Here is an 18,561-nt window from a genome sequence, read left to right as displayed (position 1 = left end):
GACATCCATACCCTCAGGCTCCCCTCCCCATCATTTTTGTAGAGAAATAACTTTCAGCACTACAACTGCTGAGACCGAAATTAACGAGGATTAGCCAATATCATTTGAAAGCATTTCCATTCATAAACCTTCACTGCGGATGACCATTAAATCCTCCTTTTCCTGCTGTCAGCGTGCAAAGCGGCTCTCCCTCCCTTGCGCTGTGAATGGAAGGAGCAAAATTCTTTTGGAAAAATCTATTGTGGAACTTTCCGCGGGTCCCCAGTCCCAGAATACTACTAGCTTAAATGGCTTTAGGAACCAGACCAAACCTTTGAAAGACATACCTGTCTTATGAGTTCTAGCTTGTAGCTAAATATTCTGCTTGTCTTTTCTTCCTTTGGGGTTTTCTGTTTTGTTTCTTTAACATTGGTACAGAGTGTTGATTAGTTTCCTTGACAATGCAAGCCACCTTGTGCTTTTAACTCCTTGCTGACTAAGCCAAGATCTACCACAGGGCAAAATAATAACTTGTTGCTCAGTGGTAGGTAAAAGTACCATCGGTTTCTTGTTTATGTGCTGATAGTGGGCGGTGTTCAATGGAGTTTTACTCAGAGAACACCTATTAAAAATAATGGACCAGACTAAAGTCCTGTCTGCACCATACATTTAAACAATCAGGGCCTTCCACAAAGAATCTTGGGAACTGCAGTTTATTAAGGGTGATGTGAATTGTTAGGGGAGCCCTGTTCCACTCTCAGAGCTACAATTGCCAGGGTGGTTTAACAACCAATTCCTGTTTCCTGGAAACTCTGAAAACTGTAGCTCTTTGAAGGAATTAGGAGACACCTCTCACCACCCTTGACAAACTATAGTTTCCAGGATCCATGATGATTCAAAGTGGTATGATAACTGCTTTAAATGTATAGTGCAGGTGGGACTTTGTGCGACCTAGGACCCACTTAGCTACGGGACCGCCTCTCCTGGTATGCCCCGCAGAGGACCTTAAGGTTCACAAATGACAACATTTTGGAGGTCCCAAGTCACAAGGTGGTTAGATTGGTCTCAACTAGGGCCAGGGCCTTTTCTGTACTGGCCCCGACTTGGTGGAATGCGCTGTCACAAGAGACTAGGGCCCTGCGGGACTTGACATCTTTCCACAGGGCCTTCAAGACAGAGCTGTTCCACCTGGCCTTTGGTTTGGACTCAGTCTGACCCTTATGTTTCCCTCCCCTTATGGTTTTGATCTAGGGGCTACTTTTATAATGAGGCTGCATTTTAAATTGCATTTTAACCTGTATTTTAAATTGGTTTTATTATTATTATTATACTGTGATTTTAATGGTGTTAGCCACCCTGAGCCTGGCTCTGACCGAGGAGGGCGGGGTATAAATAATTTTTATTATTATTATTGTCACATTCATTAAATTCAGTGGCTCTGAGTAAAACTATCCAGTGATTTGTTTGTTTGTTTTATATTCTGTTTTTTCTCTAAATAGTCCCTTTCCTCCATTTTTATCCTGCTCAAAACCCTATGATGTAGGTTAGGCTGAAGGAGAGGACGAGAGAGAGAGAGAGAGAGAGAGAGAGAGAGAGAGAGAGAGAGAGAGAGAGAGAGAGAGAGATCTGGAATGCTTAATGGCTGAGTTTCCTTTTCTTAGTCCAGTCACTATACCATCTTGGTACTCATGAGCCATTCATTGTTCTTTCAAGCCTTGATCAGAACAGCTGCAGGGGAAGAGGCAAACAATCTTCCATTTTTGGGGAAGAGGGAGAGACAATGCAGTGGATTTGCTTAATAATAATCTAAAATGGAAGCATTAAGCATCAGCTAATGAAATAAAATTATGACTGAGATTGCAAAAGGAATGAAAGGCCCAGGAAATAATAAAACTTTAAAAGAGAAACAGGCATTCATGATTCAGGCCAGCAAATGAATAACTTAATGAGCCTGTTTCAGACATCGCTTATCTCAATCCTATTAACCTGGGACTGTTCCATTGATTTCGGTGGAATTTACTTGCAAGAAAGTGGGCTTGGGGTTGCTGTTAGTTAGGCAGCTGGACCTGAGACAGATTGACTGGGAAGTAAGTCCTACTGGGTTCAGCAGGGCTTACTCCCAGATTAGCATTGATGGGATTGCCGTGTTTGTCACAGAAGTGGATTCGAGAATGTCATACGTGGCAGGCGTCCAGGCGAGCTGTGTGTACCATTTTTCCGCCTGAGGCAAAACAGTAAGTGCCACCTTTCCCTGCCCTGCTGCCGCTTCTCTGCTCACCCTGCCGCTTCTGCAATTTTGGGTGCCATTTCAGCCAATACCGGAGGCAGCAGGGCACCCACAGGGCTTCCGTCACCTTAGTTTACCTAATGGCAGAGCTCTGCATCCAGAAGAGTGCTAATGAAAAGCTGGGGAGATGTGAGTTGGGAAGTGTTATGTACTGAAGTTCTCACCCTGGGCCAGCAGGGGGATACTGTAGATAGTTTTCACTCAGGTCCACATATGCAAATAAGGGATTGAAAGTGACATTCAGTGATTGGATAGTTTCAGAAGGTTGTTACAGTTACGTTGTAGTGGAGCTCTATATAAGCAGGCTGGCTGAACCCTTCAGTTCAGTTCTGTTCTGGCCTGTGAATAAACAAGAGCTGTTTGAAAAATCGCTGTGTCATCTGATATGTTCACCCACAACTTAACAGGAAGCCCTGTGGATCATGTTTGCAGGGGCAAAAGCGGGTGGCTAACCAGGTTAGCAAACCAGCTCCAGCTGATCCAAAGCTGCTGCTACCCTACCCTCTAGCGTCCCATTTTAAGGCTTATTACCCAGCTGGGGGTAACTTGGGGTCTCCACTGTTGTAAACCCCACCCATCTTATCTGTTGGCAGAGGCTGGCAATGATGCCACGCTAGGTCTCCGCTTCCCTGGCCTTTGATCTGGGAGGGACTGGAACGGGCTTTCTATTGTACAGCAGTTTCTTCCCCACCCAAGGCTGAAAGTCTATCTATCCCTGGAATCAGGGCCAGATTTAGATTTGATGAGGCCCTCAGCTACTGAAGGTCATGGGGCTCTTTATATGCCCAGCTGTCCTTTGTCAACAACAAATTGTCACTGTTTTTTGTGTTGAATATATGCTATTTGGTAATTTATGGACCTAAAGCCATTTGCACATAACAAAATATGTATTTTATCAAAGTAATTGTTGGACTGAAATACAGTTGGAAATGTACATCCAGTTTTTTCCCCTTTAAATATTTTTGGGGGCCCGCAAGAGAGTGGGGCCCTAAGCTATAGCTTGTTTAAAGGTAAAGGTAAAGGTACCCCTGCCCGTGCGGGCCAGTCTTGCCAGACTCTAGGGTTGTGCGCTCATCTCACTCTATAGGCCGGGAGCCAGCGCTGTCCGCATACACTTCCGGGTCACGTGGCCAGTGTGACAAGCTGCATCTGGCGAGCCAGCGCAGCACACACGGAACGCTGTTTACCTTCCCGCTGGTAAGCGGTCCCTATTTATCTACTTGCGCCCGGAGGTGCTTTCGAACTGCTAGGTTGGCAGGCGCTGGGACCGAATGACGGGAGCGCACCCCACCGCGGAGATTCGAACCGCCGACCGCGGGACTGCACCCCACCACGGGGATTCGAACCGCCGACCATGCAATCGGCAAGTCCTAGGCGCTGAGGTTTTACCCACAGCGCCACCCGCGTCCCATAGCTTGTTTAGCTTATACATAAATCCGGCACTGACTAGAGTATATTGTTAAGTAGGGTTGCCGTATTTCAAAAAGTGAAAATCCGGACACAAAAGTTTTTGCAGTTTTTTTTTGGCAAAGTTGTTGAGCTATTTTTGTGTGCAAAATCTCAACAAAAAGAAAGTTTTTTGAGCTATTTTTAATGGAAATTGCCCAAATCTACATCAACGTGGATTTTCCTGGACACTTCAGCGATTTTTGCCCAGACACTGCTTAAGAGAGCTGAATACCGGCTATGTCCAGAGAATTCCAGATATTTTGAACATCCATCGATGACTTAATTTGCGTGCTTTCTTTCTGAGACTGATACATTACTAATTTCTTTTGACACTGGGGCAGCTGCTGTTTCTTTTAACATCTATAGGAAATGGAGCCAGTGAACCCCCTTTCACCGGCATATCTTTCAGTCTGAGCCTTCTCCTATATTATTCCTTCAGAACAATATTTCATACATTGCATTGCTTTTTCTTCAAGAGGCAGATCTTTAAATAAAATAATAATAATAATAATAATAATAATAATAATAATAATAATAATAGATTAGTAAATAGGGCACCTGAACTTGAGCTGGGTTGTCAGTGTTGTTAACTGGCTATGCCTAGTAGACTAGGCTCTCTTACAAAAGCAAACGTCCTGAACACAGATTGGGTTGATTGACAGGCACTGTGTCTCTTGGCTTTCCAGACTGTACGTGCACCCGGATTCTCCGTTCACGGGGGAACAATTGCTGAAGCAGATGGTGTCCTTTGAAAAAGTGAAGTTAACAAACAACGAGCTGGATCAGCACGGTCACGTGAGTAGCTGGTCCTGTGGGAAGGGAAACAATGTCCGCTCTCTCAGGCAATGACACCTGCCGGCACACCTGGTGGGAACGGGCATTATGAGCAGAGCCCCGGTGGCTGTTGGGAAGGTGCTGCTGTTTTGAGGTGGCTGTTAAGGGGTGCGAAATGTAATGGGGGGAGCAAGGGATGCCTTGGGTCGGGGAGAAGGTTTTGTCATTTATACCTCATTTATCCTTCTCTTGTTTCTGTCCTCTTGGTTCAGCAGCCCAGCATTTTAACATCATTGTACTCACCAGCCCATGACCCCATTTAACAATTTCTCTCCTTAAACAGGCTTCTGTGGTGGTGTGCTTGTCCCTGCCCCCAAATAATAATAATAATAATAATAATAATAATAATAATAATAATAATAAAATATTTTATTTTATTTTAGCCCTCCCCAGCCCAAGACGGGCTCAGAGCAGCTAACAACAGTAAAATGATACAACATTCTAAAATAATTTCATTATAAAAACAGTTTCTTGTGCATCTTTTCCCCCATGTAATCATTATAATACGGAAGTATTATTGGGCATGTTCTCTTTATCAGTCTTGTGCAAGCCTTAGTGAAGTAAATTTCAGTTTTGCACAAGATCTCCATATTAAATTTCAGTTTTGCACAAGATCTCCATATTAAATTTCAGTTTTGCACAAGATCTCTGTACTGTATTAAATATTAATGGAAATGCCTATCCCTCCCAGATCACAAGCTACCATTTTGCCCACTGTGAAACATTTACTGGGATGGGTGGCAAAAGGTGGAACAGCAGCGAACACCAGTCCCTAAAAAAATGGAAATGTGCAGAAGCTAACACAGTAAGCTCGCACACACAGAAAATCAGGTCTGCTTGTAATAGACGTCCTCCAGTTGGAAGTATCCTGAGATGGGCTTGGAAGGCCCATTGGTGTGAAAAAATTGTCCGGACTTAAGTCCCATTGATTTCAGTGGGGAAGAAGCATAATGAACGGAGGCTGCAATGCTATGCATAATTTAGTGTTGAATTCAGTGGGAGCTACTTCTGAGTAGGCATGTCTGCACTCACACAACTCTCCTTGTTAGCTTTTAAGAAGAATTTATTTCTCCCACTGTCATAATGGAGAAATGATGGTGTGATTGTTTGTCCTTACTGGTTGTCATTATTCATTAACCCTAAAGAAGGCATCAACGTCCCTGGGTAGAAGTCTTGCAGCTGTATCTATGTGATGGTTGATATGAAAAGTGTGTTTCTAAGAAATAGAAATGAGAGCTTTAAAAAATTGCAATAGCAGTAGCTGAACCAGCTTGTCAAGAATACAGTAATATGACAAAGATATATTGTCTTTCCTTGTCTCATAGAATCTAACCCAAGAGCCCAGGGCAACTAACTCTTAGTAGTGCGGTAAATTATCTGGGACCAGACTGCTGCTTTTTTAGTGATATGAGCCTTGGTGTCCTCCAAGGAAGACAATTATTCACAGAGTGTTTGTGATTATACTTTCTCTACAGAGAGCTATTGGCTTTGATCAGGATCAGCAAAGGCCACTGCATTCCTAAGGACTATAAAAAAACCATATAGTGATAGAAACCGGGGAAAGTTCTTTTTCTGCACCAAATCCTTCTGCTTTTGCAATTGTTCATAAAGACAACATGAGCTGGTCTTACACAGTCAGCTGAGTGAGGCAGAAGGCAGAAAAGGATCACATTTCTGAACGTGCATCCAAATTCTGTGCAAATAGTAATAAAACTAACAGCTAAATGATAGGATGGAAGATTCTGCTCCAGCTTTTGCTCTTAGGGAGTGGATGGTTCATCCCGGAATATTTTTTTGAATGCAGAGAAGCATTTGATACCCCTCACCTGCAGTCTGAAGTGGGGCAGTCCACATTGTCCCATCATTCTTCTGATTCATCATTTTTCCCTCTTAGAAATCTTTAAATTAGGAAAGAGATCTGTGAGGGAACAATTTATTGCACATTGCTAATTACAAGGTCCTAGGCGTGAGCTGTGGAACAGTTGATATATGTGTTGCAGAAAGGTGTTGCAGAAATCTTGGGCGGAAGTAAAAAAGTTGGTAGTTGTTGGGATTTGAATGGATGCTAGGAGAGAATATATTTATTAGATATTACCCTTCCTCCCTCAAGTTTGTGAGTTCAGCAGAGTGCATCCCTTTGCAGCTTAAAAAGAGAAGCTCAGATGGGCTCGTTTTAGCCTTTTAGTTAAGTAATCCAGGATGCTTTCAGGCAGACCGGATTCTCCTGGTATTTCCCACCGTTCTCCCCCTTGAAACAATAATCACGCAAACAGTCTTATAAAAGATTAAAACAACATTTACTCAGAATACTAGTTGAAGAATAACAAATACCGCAGCTTTGTTCAGGCAGACTTAAAATGGTAAATCAGTTACAAAGGCTTACTTAAGCCTTGCTTAAAATGGAGCATGTAGCTCAGACTTAGCAGATGCTTTCACATTGCTGGCATGGTGATGAGTGGTAAGAGAGTAGGAGAACACGCCAAAGCAGGCAGGAGAATATATAGCTATGCCCTCCCCCTGTCAGGGCACAGTGGGGGTGTCTCTCACAGAGTCCTCTCTAGCAAGTTTACAGGAAAACTTTGTGAGCTTCAGCTTCTATCTAGAAAAAGATGAATTGTTGGTTTGACTGCACTTTAAATACCCCTTATTTGTGAGTGTTGACTTGAATCTGAGTAGCTTTCCCCTTTATCTCCTCTCCAGATAATCTTAAATTCAATGCACAAATACCAGCCTAGGGTGCACATCATCAAGAAGAAGGACCATACAGCTTCCTTGCTTAACCTGAAGTCTGAAGAATTCAGGACATTTATATTTCCAGAGACTGTGTTTACTGCTGTCACTGCCTACCAGAACCAATTGGTAAGTGTTCTATAACTCTTATTAGTCTTTTCATCAATGCTACTACTGGACTGAGAGACGAAAATGAGGGTTGTGTGCCTGAATTGCAAGGATGAAGAGGACCTCTCCCTCTTTCTCTGCTACTTTTTGTGCTTGTAAACTGGATCAGGCCCCTGCAGCGGGTTCCTGTTGAAAACCATCCCCTCCTTTGGAGACAAATATGGCGGGGTAGCAGATGATATTCAACTGATGCAGGAGGAACAGATGCAGGAGCACACACTGGATTGGGGCCCTGCAGCTGCTTTCTCTTAAAAATGCAAGTGACCTGCTTAAAAAGTGTGAACAATGTGACATGATTTGGTCCTAAGGATGTCACAAAGTCTTACGTCTGCTTTGGGCAGACTGGCTGCAGCGTTACACTGCAATCGGAAGTCGTTGGGAGTTTGTGATGGCATTCCAGACACGGTGAGGAAATATTGTAACATTTGGGCCTTTTTAATTTAGAAAAAAGGGGAGTTGAGGGAAATGATAGAGGTGTATAAAATAAGGCAGCCGAGGGGGGGGGGTGATAAGCTTTTCTCTGCCTCTCATAATCCTAGAATCCGTGATCATCCAATGAAACGGAATGTGAGAAGATTCAAGACAGACAAAAGCACAGGAGCCAACTCCTAAGGGCCAAGAGGTCTTTGGCCCTCCCAATAAAATATTTGAGGGGATGCCCCCCCCAAGTTGATGGACATTGCCAATGCATTCAAATGGTGTGCATGCTTCACCTATTATGCGGGCAGGGCTTACCTGGGCCCCGCAATATTTTATTCAAGTTGGCACCCCTGGGCAAAAGGAAGTCCGTCTTTATACTGTGAGTGTGGAATTTGCTATTACAAGGCGAAGCGATGGCTACCAACTTGAATGCCTTTAAAAGGGATTAGACAAATTCACCGCAGATAAGCCTTTCAGTGGCACTAGCTATGGCGGCCATATTCCAAGTCTACAATTCTATGGTTCTATGACTCTACTTCTGGTATTGAAACTGCTGTGTGGGGAGAGCACTATTCCGTTCATGTCCCGCTTGCGGACTTCCTATGGGAATCTATACTTTTCTAGGCTGGTCTGGGGAGCAGTTTCACAGAACAAAGAGGGCAAATGACTTCTCATGAGCCAGTTCCACAATGGAACCTTCAGAGACTTTGACGGAAGAATCTCCCTCTGCCCTTTGCTTTGTGAAATCTCAAAATAGCTTTCTGACACTCATCCCTAAGCCATGTCAGAAAAACTCTTCTCTGGTCCCGGATGAGGGGCTCACATCCAAGCCATTTGGAGAGGTGTTGCTGGAGAATCACAAGACCGCAACTGCTTATGTCTGAAAGGAGAGCAGCATTTCCCAACACCTTCCTAATACAGGCAAGTCTGAGCTTGCTGATGAAGCCGTGAGACATGGTGCGTGATCTGGTTGAAGCTGAATGTGCGGCCTGCAGCCGCGACAGCATGCTAGATCTCCAGATCTACACTGGGCAGGTAAATGGCACCAGCAAGGCCCAGTAGGGGAATGGGGAATTCTAAATCCTTTCTAGACAATTTCTAGAGTCCATCCAAATTTCTAGAGTCCATCCAATTTCTAGAGTCCATCCAAAATGTGCATCTCATCAATCCACAGGGGCAGACTCTCTACGAATTCAATACCAGAACACATTTCCCATACCTTCCAACATTCCTCAGATGAAAAAAGGACATTTCTCACTCCCTGCAACTGACCCTTCTCAACCTGCTGTTTTTGGGTTCCCCTGCCCCCACAGAGCATTTCTGTCAGAAGAAGGGCAAGTGCCATTGCTACACCAATGGGACACAGCACACACACCCTCCACCACCCTGAGAAAAAGCCCTCGATCCCGATTTAATTTTCTTCTTTGGTAGATTTACAAATGGAAAACACACACTGATAATTTTTTTTTAGAAAGGGGCAAGATTAGACGCAGATGCACAAAGCAGTTTTTTTAAAAAATCAAGACTCCTTGCGCTCCACGAACCCTTTCTTGCCACTCAGGGTGGCCCTGCTCTCTGTCTGCACCTCAGAGCTGGCGCACCATGCGCGGCCCGCCCTGATTTCAGTAGCACCCTTACTTTGTTCTCCCCAAAATGAATCTATTTTGACCAAATGTATACGTAGTTTCAGTTATTTAGATGCTTAGAACTTGGCACATTTCCAAAAGGCTCAGAATAGTAGATAGCTTCATTTTTGGCAGTTTACATCCCTTTTGGGACGCGGGTGGGACTGTGGGTTAAACCACAGAGCCTAGGACTTGCCGATTGGAAGGTCGGCAGTTCAAATCCCCGCAACGGGGTGAGCTCCATTGCTTGGTCCCTGCTCCTGCCAATCTAGCAGTTCAAAAGCACGTCAAAGTGCAAGTAGATAAATAGGTACCGCTCTGGCGGGAAGGTAAACGGCGTTTCCATGCGCTGCTCTGGTTCTCCAGAAGCGGCTTAGTCATGCTGGCCACATGACCCGGAAGCTGTACGCCAGCTCCCTCGGCCAATAAAGCGAGATGAGCGCCGCAACCCCAGAGTCGGCCATAACTGGACCTAATGGTCAGGGGTCCCTTTACCTTTACATCCCTTTTAAAAAATAGCCACAATTTATCACATTATCCACACTGAACACAGTGCGTCTTACTTGTGAGTGGCAACCCTCTCTATGCTTACACAGCAGTGAGCTCTGCTGAACAAAACTACTCTAAGTTCCAAATCTTCTAGGTTTTCAAACCCGATTTCAAAAGAAACTTACCACATGGAAGTAATTGGTGTATAAATGAATTACTTAAATTAAAAATAGAATTTATCTGCCTGGCAGCTATGTGTTTACCCTTCATATAGATCCTACTGTCTTTTAAACTTTGAATTAAGCTTCAGGCCTATGGGTGGGGGGGAAAGGTGTTTGCCTGGACAAAGCAGTTTTAGAAAGCTGTGGTCTGATGCTCAAGCACATCCCGTAAATACTGCCAAATTTCCCTCTGGAAATCCTAGAGACAGAGGCTGTCGTATTATGTATGACTAATGAAAATGGAACCTCTCTTATTTTTGCCATTTCTTTCACTGCTGGTTTTAAGGGGGATGATTACATTTCTGCGGGTTATTAGATAAGGGCTAAATACATTACACTTTCAACAAACTATCTCACATTTAAGATTTAAAGGTCATGCATTTGTTTAAACAGTCAAGCCACTACGGGAGAGTTGAATTGTAGGTCAACTTTCTTGGAGATGTTCTCATGATTCATTTGGGAACTGGGAGTTTAAAAAATTACGGCAACAGCATCCAACAAATCTGCAAACCACCTTTCCATTCTGATGTTAAACTGGTGTTGCTCCTGTACTGAGCATTTTCTGTGCAACAGCCACGCTTTGTAGATTCCCTTTTCATGGAGCATCTGCACAATGCTGTGAAAAAAGAGTCCTTTTTTTTGTCCCCCTGAACAGCTTCCATTTTTTTTATTCAGAGCTTAGAAATATTTTTTTGAAAAACAACCTCAGTGTATATTTTTAAGATTAATCTTATTTTTGTGTTGGTAAATTGTGTTTTGACATTGTGATCTACCCTGGGACCTCAGGGTGAAAGTAAGTAAATAAGCAAATATTAACCACACCATTTCCCCAGGCAAACATGGCTTATCTTACTTGTTTCTGGCCAATTCTGTCTTATCTAGATTGCTCCAGATACCTTGTAGATTGCTCACCATAGTCTTCTCCATGGTCCATCTCTCCTCTGTAGGAATCAACTTTGTCACTTTGCTTCCCTTTTGAAATGACATTGCTTTAATAAGAATAAGAATAAGAATACCATCCCATAGTGAGAAAAAATATTCGCTTCTGTACTGGTGGTGCTCAAGATTAAAAATGTTAATTCCCCTCATGGAATTGAGATATGTCTACCCTTCATAGTATTTTTAAAAAACGAGACAACTTTATTGCATTCCTGTGTAACCAAGTCTCAGTTTATCATCCTGTCAACATTCTCCACACAAAAACATGTGGCCATTTTGGATGGTTATTTTGGCGGAGATACCGTGAACTGGTCCAGTCCTTAAGAGGAGGCCTGGTTTCAGTAGCTGTTCAGGGTTTCAGTAACAGCACACTCCTGATTTACAATGGTCTGAGCAAGGAAACCAGACTTTTACACTTTGGGGGCTTTCACAAATCCCTAAGGAGAAATTTTTGCTAGACTTATTGAAATGTTTAGCCTTCCTTGGGAATTCCTGAGATGTTTAACTTGAGCAGAAGTTTCCACTTTTGCTGCAAAATTGTCTTTGACAGTTGAGAGACAGTTTAGGTCTCAAGAAAGTTCTCATGTTTTGTAGCAACCTTCCTCGCCTTTCACAAGGTTCCTCTCATGTCCTTCCGAGGAGAAATATGTATTACAAAAAATGCTTCACATTTTGCTTTAAGGGAAATTAAGTGGCAACAACTATAGTTCCTGAGCCCTGAAGGCTAATGGTGGTCTTCAAATGCTATTACAGAAGAAGCAGGAAGTCCCGTCTTTGCCAGCCTGCCTCTGAGATGAAATAAATTGGGTAGAAGTGCAGCAGGGGACTTGGTATGGATGGTTTGGTTGGGGTCATGGACTGTAAGACTGTCTCCTCAAAAGCTGGCCGCAAATGCACTCTGCTCATCTCTGTTTCCAGATAACCAAGCTGAAGATTGACAGCAACCCTTTTGCTAAAGGATTCAGGGACTCATCTAGACTCACTGATATTGAGAGGTAAGAGGGACTTTTTGTTTACCTTTTGTTCAAGATAAGATAATGCTGAGGAGAGAGGAAGAGCTGTCGTGAAAAGTCTTCTATCCTCTCCCACGAAGCTGTAGCGTTTGCAAGTTCATGTTGCACTGTAAGAGGTCTCAGGTAATTTATATAAATACTCAAAATAATAAGTTTGCTCCCCTGAAGATCCCCCCACCTTTTCCAATTGCTGCTCTAAAGGCAAAATGATCTAGTGAGCTGGCCACTCATATAACTCATATGTGTATCTCACATAAACACACATATGCATGACTTCGTATAAAATAAACACATAACTTAGTGGTTGCCGTTTATCTCTGCCACTTTTAAGTCTTTCTCATGTCTTTTCTTAACGACCTGTATGTCTTTTTGTCCAAGCCCACAACCAGAATATTCACCTTCTCATTCAAACCCTCTGCGAGGTCATGGAGATAGTCCCCATCAGACTATTTCAGAACATGAACATGCTTCTTCTTTTGCTTGCTTGTGTGAACGTTTGTGTAATCATAAAGATGTTGATGGAAGCTAAGGGGCAAGGTATAGGTTTAGGACAAGGTATAGGTTTTTCTAGATTTAAAAAAAGGCTCATTAACTCCAACCAAAGGACAACTGGAACCCAGTGCAGATATGAAGGCACTGTTGTCATCATTAGGCACTCTCTTCTCTTTCTTGGACCATTACAATGTCCTTTTGTCTCATGAGAATGAGAATTTGCATGGCTATTTTTAATGGCCTACTTTGCTCCATTTGTACAGTGGAACTTCAGTTGTCTAACGCTTCGGAAGTCGAATGTTTCGGCTTTTGAACACCAACAACCCAGAAGTGAATGCTTCCATTTTTGAACGCGCCTCAGAAGTTGAATGGCTTCCCAGGCGTGGTTCTCCATTTTTTCAGTGGATTTTGCCAACTGGCAATTGCGCCTCGGTTGTTGAACATTTCAGAAGTCGAATGGTCTTCCGGAAAAGGATTACGTTTGACAACCGAGCTTCCACTGTAATGGGTGTATGAAGGCAACCATGTTGTTTCTGTCCCACATTTTTACAGTGTGGTCAGACCATCTTAGTCCCTTAGCAGGATGGCAGCTGGTTTAGCACAGATTATTTTAGCTGGTCATTTCTACGCCAAGGGCAGGATCCCAATCCCAACCCCATTCACTGAATACCCCCAGCATCAAAATCATTTGAAAGGATCATACTAAATCACGCATTTCTGCAAGAAGGCGGCAGTCCTTACTAAGAAGTAAGCCCCACGAATACATTCACACCTGCGTGCAACAAAAGTGTTTTAGATTGGGTTACAGTGGTACCTCAGGTTACATACGCTTCAGGTTACATGCGCTTCAGGTTACAGACTTGGCTAACCCAGAAATAGTGCTTCAGGTTAAGAACTTTGCTTCAGGATGAGAACAGAAATTGGGCTCCGGCGGCGCGGCAGTAGCAGGAGGCCCCATTAGCTAAAGTTAAGGAGGCCCCATTAGCTTCAGGTTAAGAACAGTTTCAGGTTAAGTACAGACCTCCGGAACAAATTAAGTACTTAACCTGAGGTACCACTGTATTTATATACCACATGATTTCTGAGGTTCAAGTTGCACCCCAGTTCAGCTGGCGCCTTGGGCAGGTGCCCATACTTACATGCCTGGCTTGCTATGTGATTACCACTCCGTCAATATTGTGATGACCTTCAGATATTCTTGGATTCCTTGTCTCATCAGCCACAGGAAGCATGACCAACGGTCAGGGTTAATGGAAGTTGGTGTCCAAACATATCTGGAGAGAACCACACCAGCTATCTCAGGCCTAGTGGACTGGAAGCAGGTCGGCTTAGTGCAAATTTATACGTACCAAAAATCTTTCATTACACAACTTCACTCATTTCATTGAATGACGGACCTTGAAAACAACTTGCAAAGTTAATAGAGTCTCAACTGCCATTTCTGGAAACAAACAATATTATCAGTTCCATTTACATGCCTTGGCACGGACGGTTTGCCAGTTCACATTCACACCTTCTTGAAAGGTGGATATTTGATTAGCTCTTGTAATCAGATAATCCATTTTTTGAATGGACTTCCTAAGGCAGACACACTTTTGTGTATGAACAATTTGGGCTTTAGCGTGGTCACCTATGCTGGGCAAAGCATCTGTGAGGACTTTTATTCGTTGCACACTGCCTGTCTTTCGGTTGACCTAAATAGTGTGAATGTGGGACAAAGCTTTGGATTTAATTTCCAGATATTTAAGTCTGCTTTTTTTCCTAACTAGCCTTTAGGGAGGGAAGCAAATCAGATCAATTGATCTTTAGAGACCTAAAGAAATCAAATTAGGCTGGAGTCAGTTACCGCACTAAACCATCTAGTAATTGGATTGCTCCATGTAACTGATTGAACACTGCTTCTATCTGCCGCAATAGAGGCTGGGCTTCCTTTCAGTTGATCTGAGAGAAAAAACACATCTTTTTATGACATGATGACAGACATTGCACTTTTCTAGCCTAATTGAATATGTTTTTTATAAATACACGACTCTAACAATTTCAAACTCCCCATTTCAAATTTACGGTCTCTGCCAGGACTTAATTTGAGCCAGGGCTCAACTGCGGAATCTGTGAGCTCAGCCTGTTTTCGATGGCAGGGCTTTATCTAAGAAAGCATCTGAGCATAGACAGAGTGCTTTCCCTCCACTGCTGCATAGCTGTCAACTTACAGATTTGAAAATAAGGGACCTTGAAATAAGCAGCCTCGAAAATAAGGGATCAGCAGCCAAAATAAGGGATTTTCAGAGCACAGCTATGTTCAACTTCTGAGCCCCTCCCAGCCAAAGGCAGAAAGCCCAGCCAGCAGCCAAACGAAGCCTCAAGCAGTGGTTCCCACAGCGCAGCAACCCGGCAAAGGGGATGCAGCAAGGAAAACCACCGTCACCTCTCCGCTGGGAAGCGCTGAGCAAAGGCGAGTCCCCAGGCAACGTGGCCGATTTGATCGGCACAAGGCATGCAAGCTCCACCCCCCAGTTGTTCTTAAACTCCTTATTGGGTGAGCAACGCAGCCAAGCAACACAGTTGGAGCCTCCCTCCTCCCTGGCTGGCAGGGAGGGAGGGAGAGGAGCTGCTTCTTTTGAAACCCGGGAAATTTACGGGACATCATCAATCCGGGACAGCAGCGGGACACGGCGCTGGGATAAGGGACTTTCCCACCAAATAAGGGACGGTTGACAGCTATGCACTGCTGAGATCCTTGTTGAGGCTTAAGGGCAAACTCATACAGAATGGTTTCCAGGCAGGTTGAGCCTTAGCCCAATACCAGCCTGCCTACTCAGTGCTAGGTAGCATTTCTGCGGGCCCAGTTCTCTGCAAATGGATTCCTATCGGTATTCTGTTGTATTCAGAGCCAGAGGGTTCACTGTCACTGCCCCCTTAAGCATAGTTTGCATGTCTACACAGAAGCACATGGGCGAGGCCATCTGAGTGGATGTTGCTCACTCAGCCATTGTTCTCCCAGCTAGGCTCCCATCACAAGTAGGACAGCCATCATACCATGTTGTGATCATGTGATTCTGATAGCTGCACACATACTGAAGCCGGATATGGCTGTTGTGCACGTGTGTGTGAGGAAGAGGATGGTACCGTTTGCTTTTGTCTTCTGCCTTTTAGTCACCCTTTCCCTTCTTCTGCATTGAGGTGCCTGGTGAATTTATTTTTATGCCTCCTTTGGAACCCATTTCGATGACTCACCTCTGGTGGTTGTTGTTGTTGTTGTTTGCAATCTGGGCATTCTTCCAAATGTGCAAAGAGGCAACTGCATGAAACGAAAACCTTTTGAAATTTAGAACTAAAGAAGTCCTTCACGCTGGTGACTGCCAAGCCATGCACTCCACATCCGCTTTGGTGCTTTCCTTTTGTCGGGCGTTGAATGGAGAAGCAAATTTGATTCGTGAGCTTTTATTATTTGTTCTCTCTCATTAATATTCTATTCACCGGCAATCACGTGAAAACAAAAGAGGAGAAATGATGAGTGGGTGACTTCTTACTGCATGGGTGGCCAGTCTATGGCATGGGGAGAAGTCTGTGACTCTTGGGGATCAGCCCCTGCCTTCCCTTCCCAGCAGTGGCAGACTTTGGGCCCTCAAATTTCAGCGGTGCCCTGCGCCTACGCTAACATCTGGCGCTTCCCTGCTTCTTGTTCTCTGTTCCACAGCACTGCTGTGGTGCCCCCTGCAGTGCGGCTGAACCAGTCCTGCTACCCTAAAACCACTTCTGTTCCCAGTGCAGCCCAGTTGCCTCTCCCAGTAGGTTGGAGTCAAGAGACTAAACACATATGGTTGTACAAACAAGAATGGTAGTTGTTGGCACCTGCCTGTCTCAGGAGACAATAGAGTGTGCCTCCGGAGGTGAAGTCATTAGCAGCACCAGGGCGCAAGCCTGGGCAGTGTGCATGGACGTCCTGGGCTGCCCAGATGACAAGACCCCCCTCTCAGCCTCGCTGATGTGGTCCAAAGGAAAGGAAAGCAGAGTACCATATGTTCTGGCGTATTTCATTTCATTTCATTTCATTTCATTTATTACGGCCATAGGCCCATACAGGTAAAAACAACACATAAGTGACAGCTTGTGCCGTAGGGGAAAACAAAACAAACAAACAAAAAAAAACAGTCGCTAAAACACCACTATAACAATAAAACACTATAAGATGGAAAGGCATACTACGCCTTAATTAGCTTGTAGTGCTCCTTGTCGTCGCTTTTGGGAAAGGACAGCGACCAGGAATCTAGCCACCTTCAGGGTCGTGTGGGTATCCTTGTCCTGCAAGATTTGGGCAAGGTGGAATTTTGGTGGGGTACCCTCTAGTTTCTGAATGATTGATCCCAACAAATGTGCCCGTGGCACATTGAACAAGGGGCAGATGAACATAATGTGCTGGAGCGACTCCGGCGTCACCTTATCACATTCGCACACGGCGGGGGCTTGGCCCTTTGAGAATCTATGTCTCAGGACATTGGAGGGAAAAACGTTAAACCTCGCTTTGGTGAAGGCCAGTCTATGGGCAACAGTCGAAAGGGAGGAGAGGTATGATGGAACGCAGTAAGTTGTTCTGGCGTATTAGGCGACTGGGCGTATAAGACAACCCCCCAACTTTTGATGTTAAATTATAGAGTCTGGCCGACCGCCAAGCACCGCCAGGGGCAGAGTGTGCACCCCTCCACTGCCTCTGCCGTCGCAGCAGCAGCAGCAGCCCGAGGTGAGGCGTTTGGTGGGTGGAACAAAACCAAAACCCGCCACCAGGAGGGAGGGAGGCCCAGCCTGGCTCCCTCCCTCCCTCCCTCCGGGAAAAGGCTGCGAGCGGCCGCCTCGCCCTCTGCTGCCCTCACCTGTGGGGATGCCCAGCTCCCTGGAGCCCCAGCCAAAGCCGCGCACCACCTCGCCACTGCAGGCTCTTCATGGCGCCCGCGAGCCGAGCGAAGCCCGCGCGGCCATGGCGGAGGCCGGATCCAGCTCCCACAATGACGGCAGCAGTAGGCGGGTGGGCGGGGGGAGTGCCGCGCTTGGAAGGACTTTCTGCAGTGAGGAGAGAGCGGCGGCCAACGAACACGCGCTGTGCCTGTACGGAAGAGGAGGGGCCACGCGCTGTGTCACAAGAGGCTGCGCCCCCTTCTGTGGGGAGGGAGGAGGAGCAATGGCAGAAGGGGCACCTCTGCTCACCACAGGTGGCTCCACGTATACCCAGTGTATAAGGCGACCCCGGACCTTTGGGGTGATTTTCCTGGGTTAAAAAGTCGTCTTATATGCCGGAACATACGGTAATAAATTTGGAACCAGTTTGCCTGCAGGAGTTGCCAGAAGGAGGCGTACAAGGCGACACCCAACCGTCTTAGGGACTTCACTCTGGTTTTGTGTAGGGTTTGTTGCTTAGCTTTTTCTTCTGAAGATAAACCACAAGGCAGCAGAAGTTTAGGATCAGAGTGTTTTTTTCTACTTTTCCAGGTTGACGAGCCCCATCTGCCCCTTACTTCCCTCTACAGACAGCACATGCAGAAAGTGCCTTCTTCACCATTGGACCCACAACTGGTCTCATCTGCTCAAAGAGCGGTGCTATCTTATATTTTGGGCCTACCTGTTGGGTTGCTTTTGCTTGAGCCCTTTCCTGGAATTGCTGCTCTTTGTTAACTCGCTTTTTTATGGAGAGCCCAGCTGACCTTGCTGTTGGCCTGTTGGAGTCCACTTTTTTTTTTGTATTGACCTGTGTTTTCCAGCCCTGATTTGTGGGTTAATTTGTTTTGGTCACAATTGATGTATGACGTATTTCCAGGCCCTGTCAGTTTTATGTGGAGTATTCCTGTGTTCTTATTAATAAATCTGCTCTGTCCTATTTCCACATCAATCTGTAAATTAAAAACCAAACATTTGCATTATTCTTG

At 44.9% G+C, this 18,561-nt stretch overlaps 1 protein-coding gene and 1 long non-coding RNA gene across 3 annotated transcripts in view; both read left to right on the top strand.

Moving 5' to 3' along the window:
- LOC128424417 (uncharacterized) overlaps window positions 1-18,561 on the top strand; it is a 161,510-nt gene that overhangs the window by 132,234 nt on the left and 10,715 nt on the right. The window lies entirely within an intron of this gene.
- TBX20 (T-box transcription factor 20) overlaps window positions 1-18,561 on the top strand; it is a 40,723-nt gene that overhangs the window by 15,297 nt on the left and 6,865 nt on the right. For both annotated transcript variants that reach the window (XM_053410516.1, XM_053410517.1), the window contains exons 4-6: window positions 4,402-4,510; window positions 7,250-7,408; window positions 12,060-12,136. In XM_053410516.1, the coding sequence (XP_053266491.1) occupies window positions 4,402-4,510; window positions 7,250-7,408; window positions 12,060-12,136 (345 nt within the window). The remainder of the gene's footprint in view (window positions 1-4,401; window positions 4,511-7,249; window positions 7,409-12,059; window positions 12,137-18,561) is intronic.

The sequence above is a fragment of the Podarcis raffonei genome, chromosome 12, assembly GCF_027172205.1.
Source record: "Podarcis raffonei isolate rPodRaf1 chromosome 12, rPodRaf1.pri, whole genome shotgun sequence".
NCBI classification, from domain to species: Eukaryota; Metazoa; Chordata; class Lepidosauria; order Squamata; family Lacertidae; genus Podarcis; species Podarcis raffonei.
This window is presented reverse-complemented; position numbering and strand designations above follow the sequence as displayed.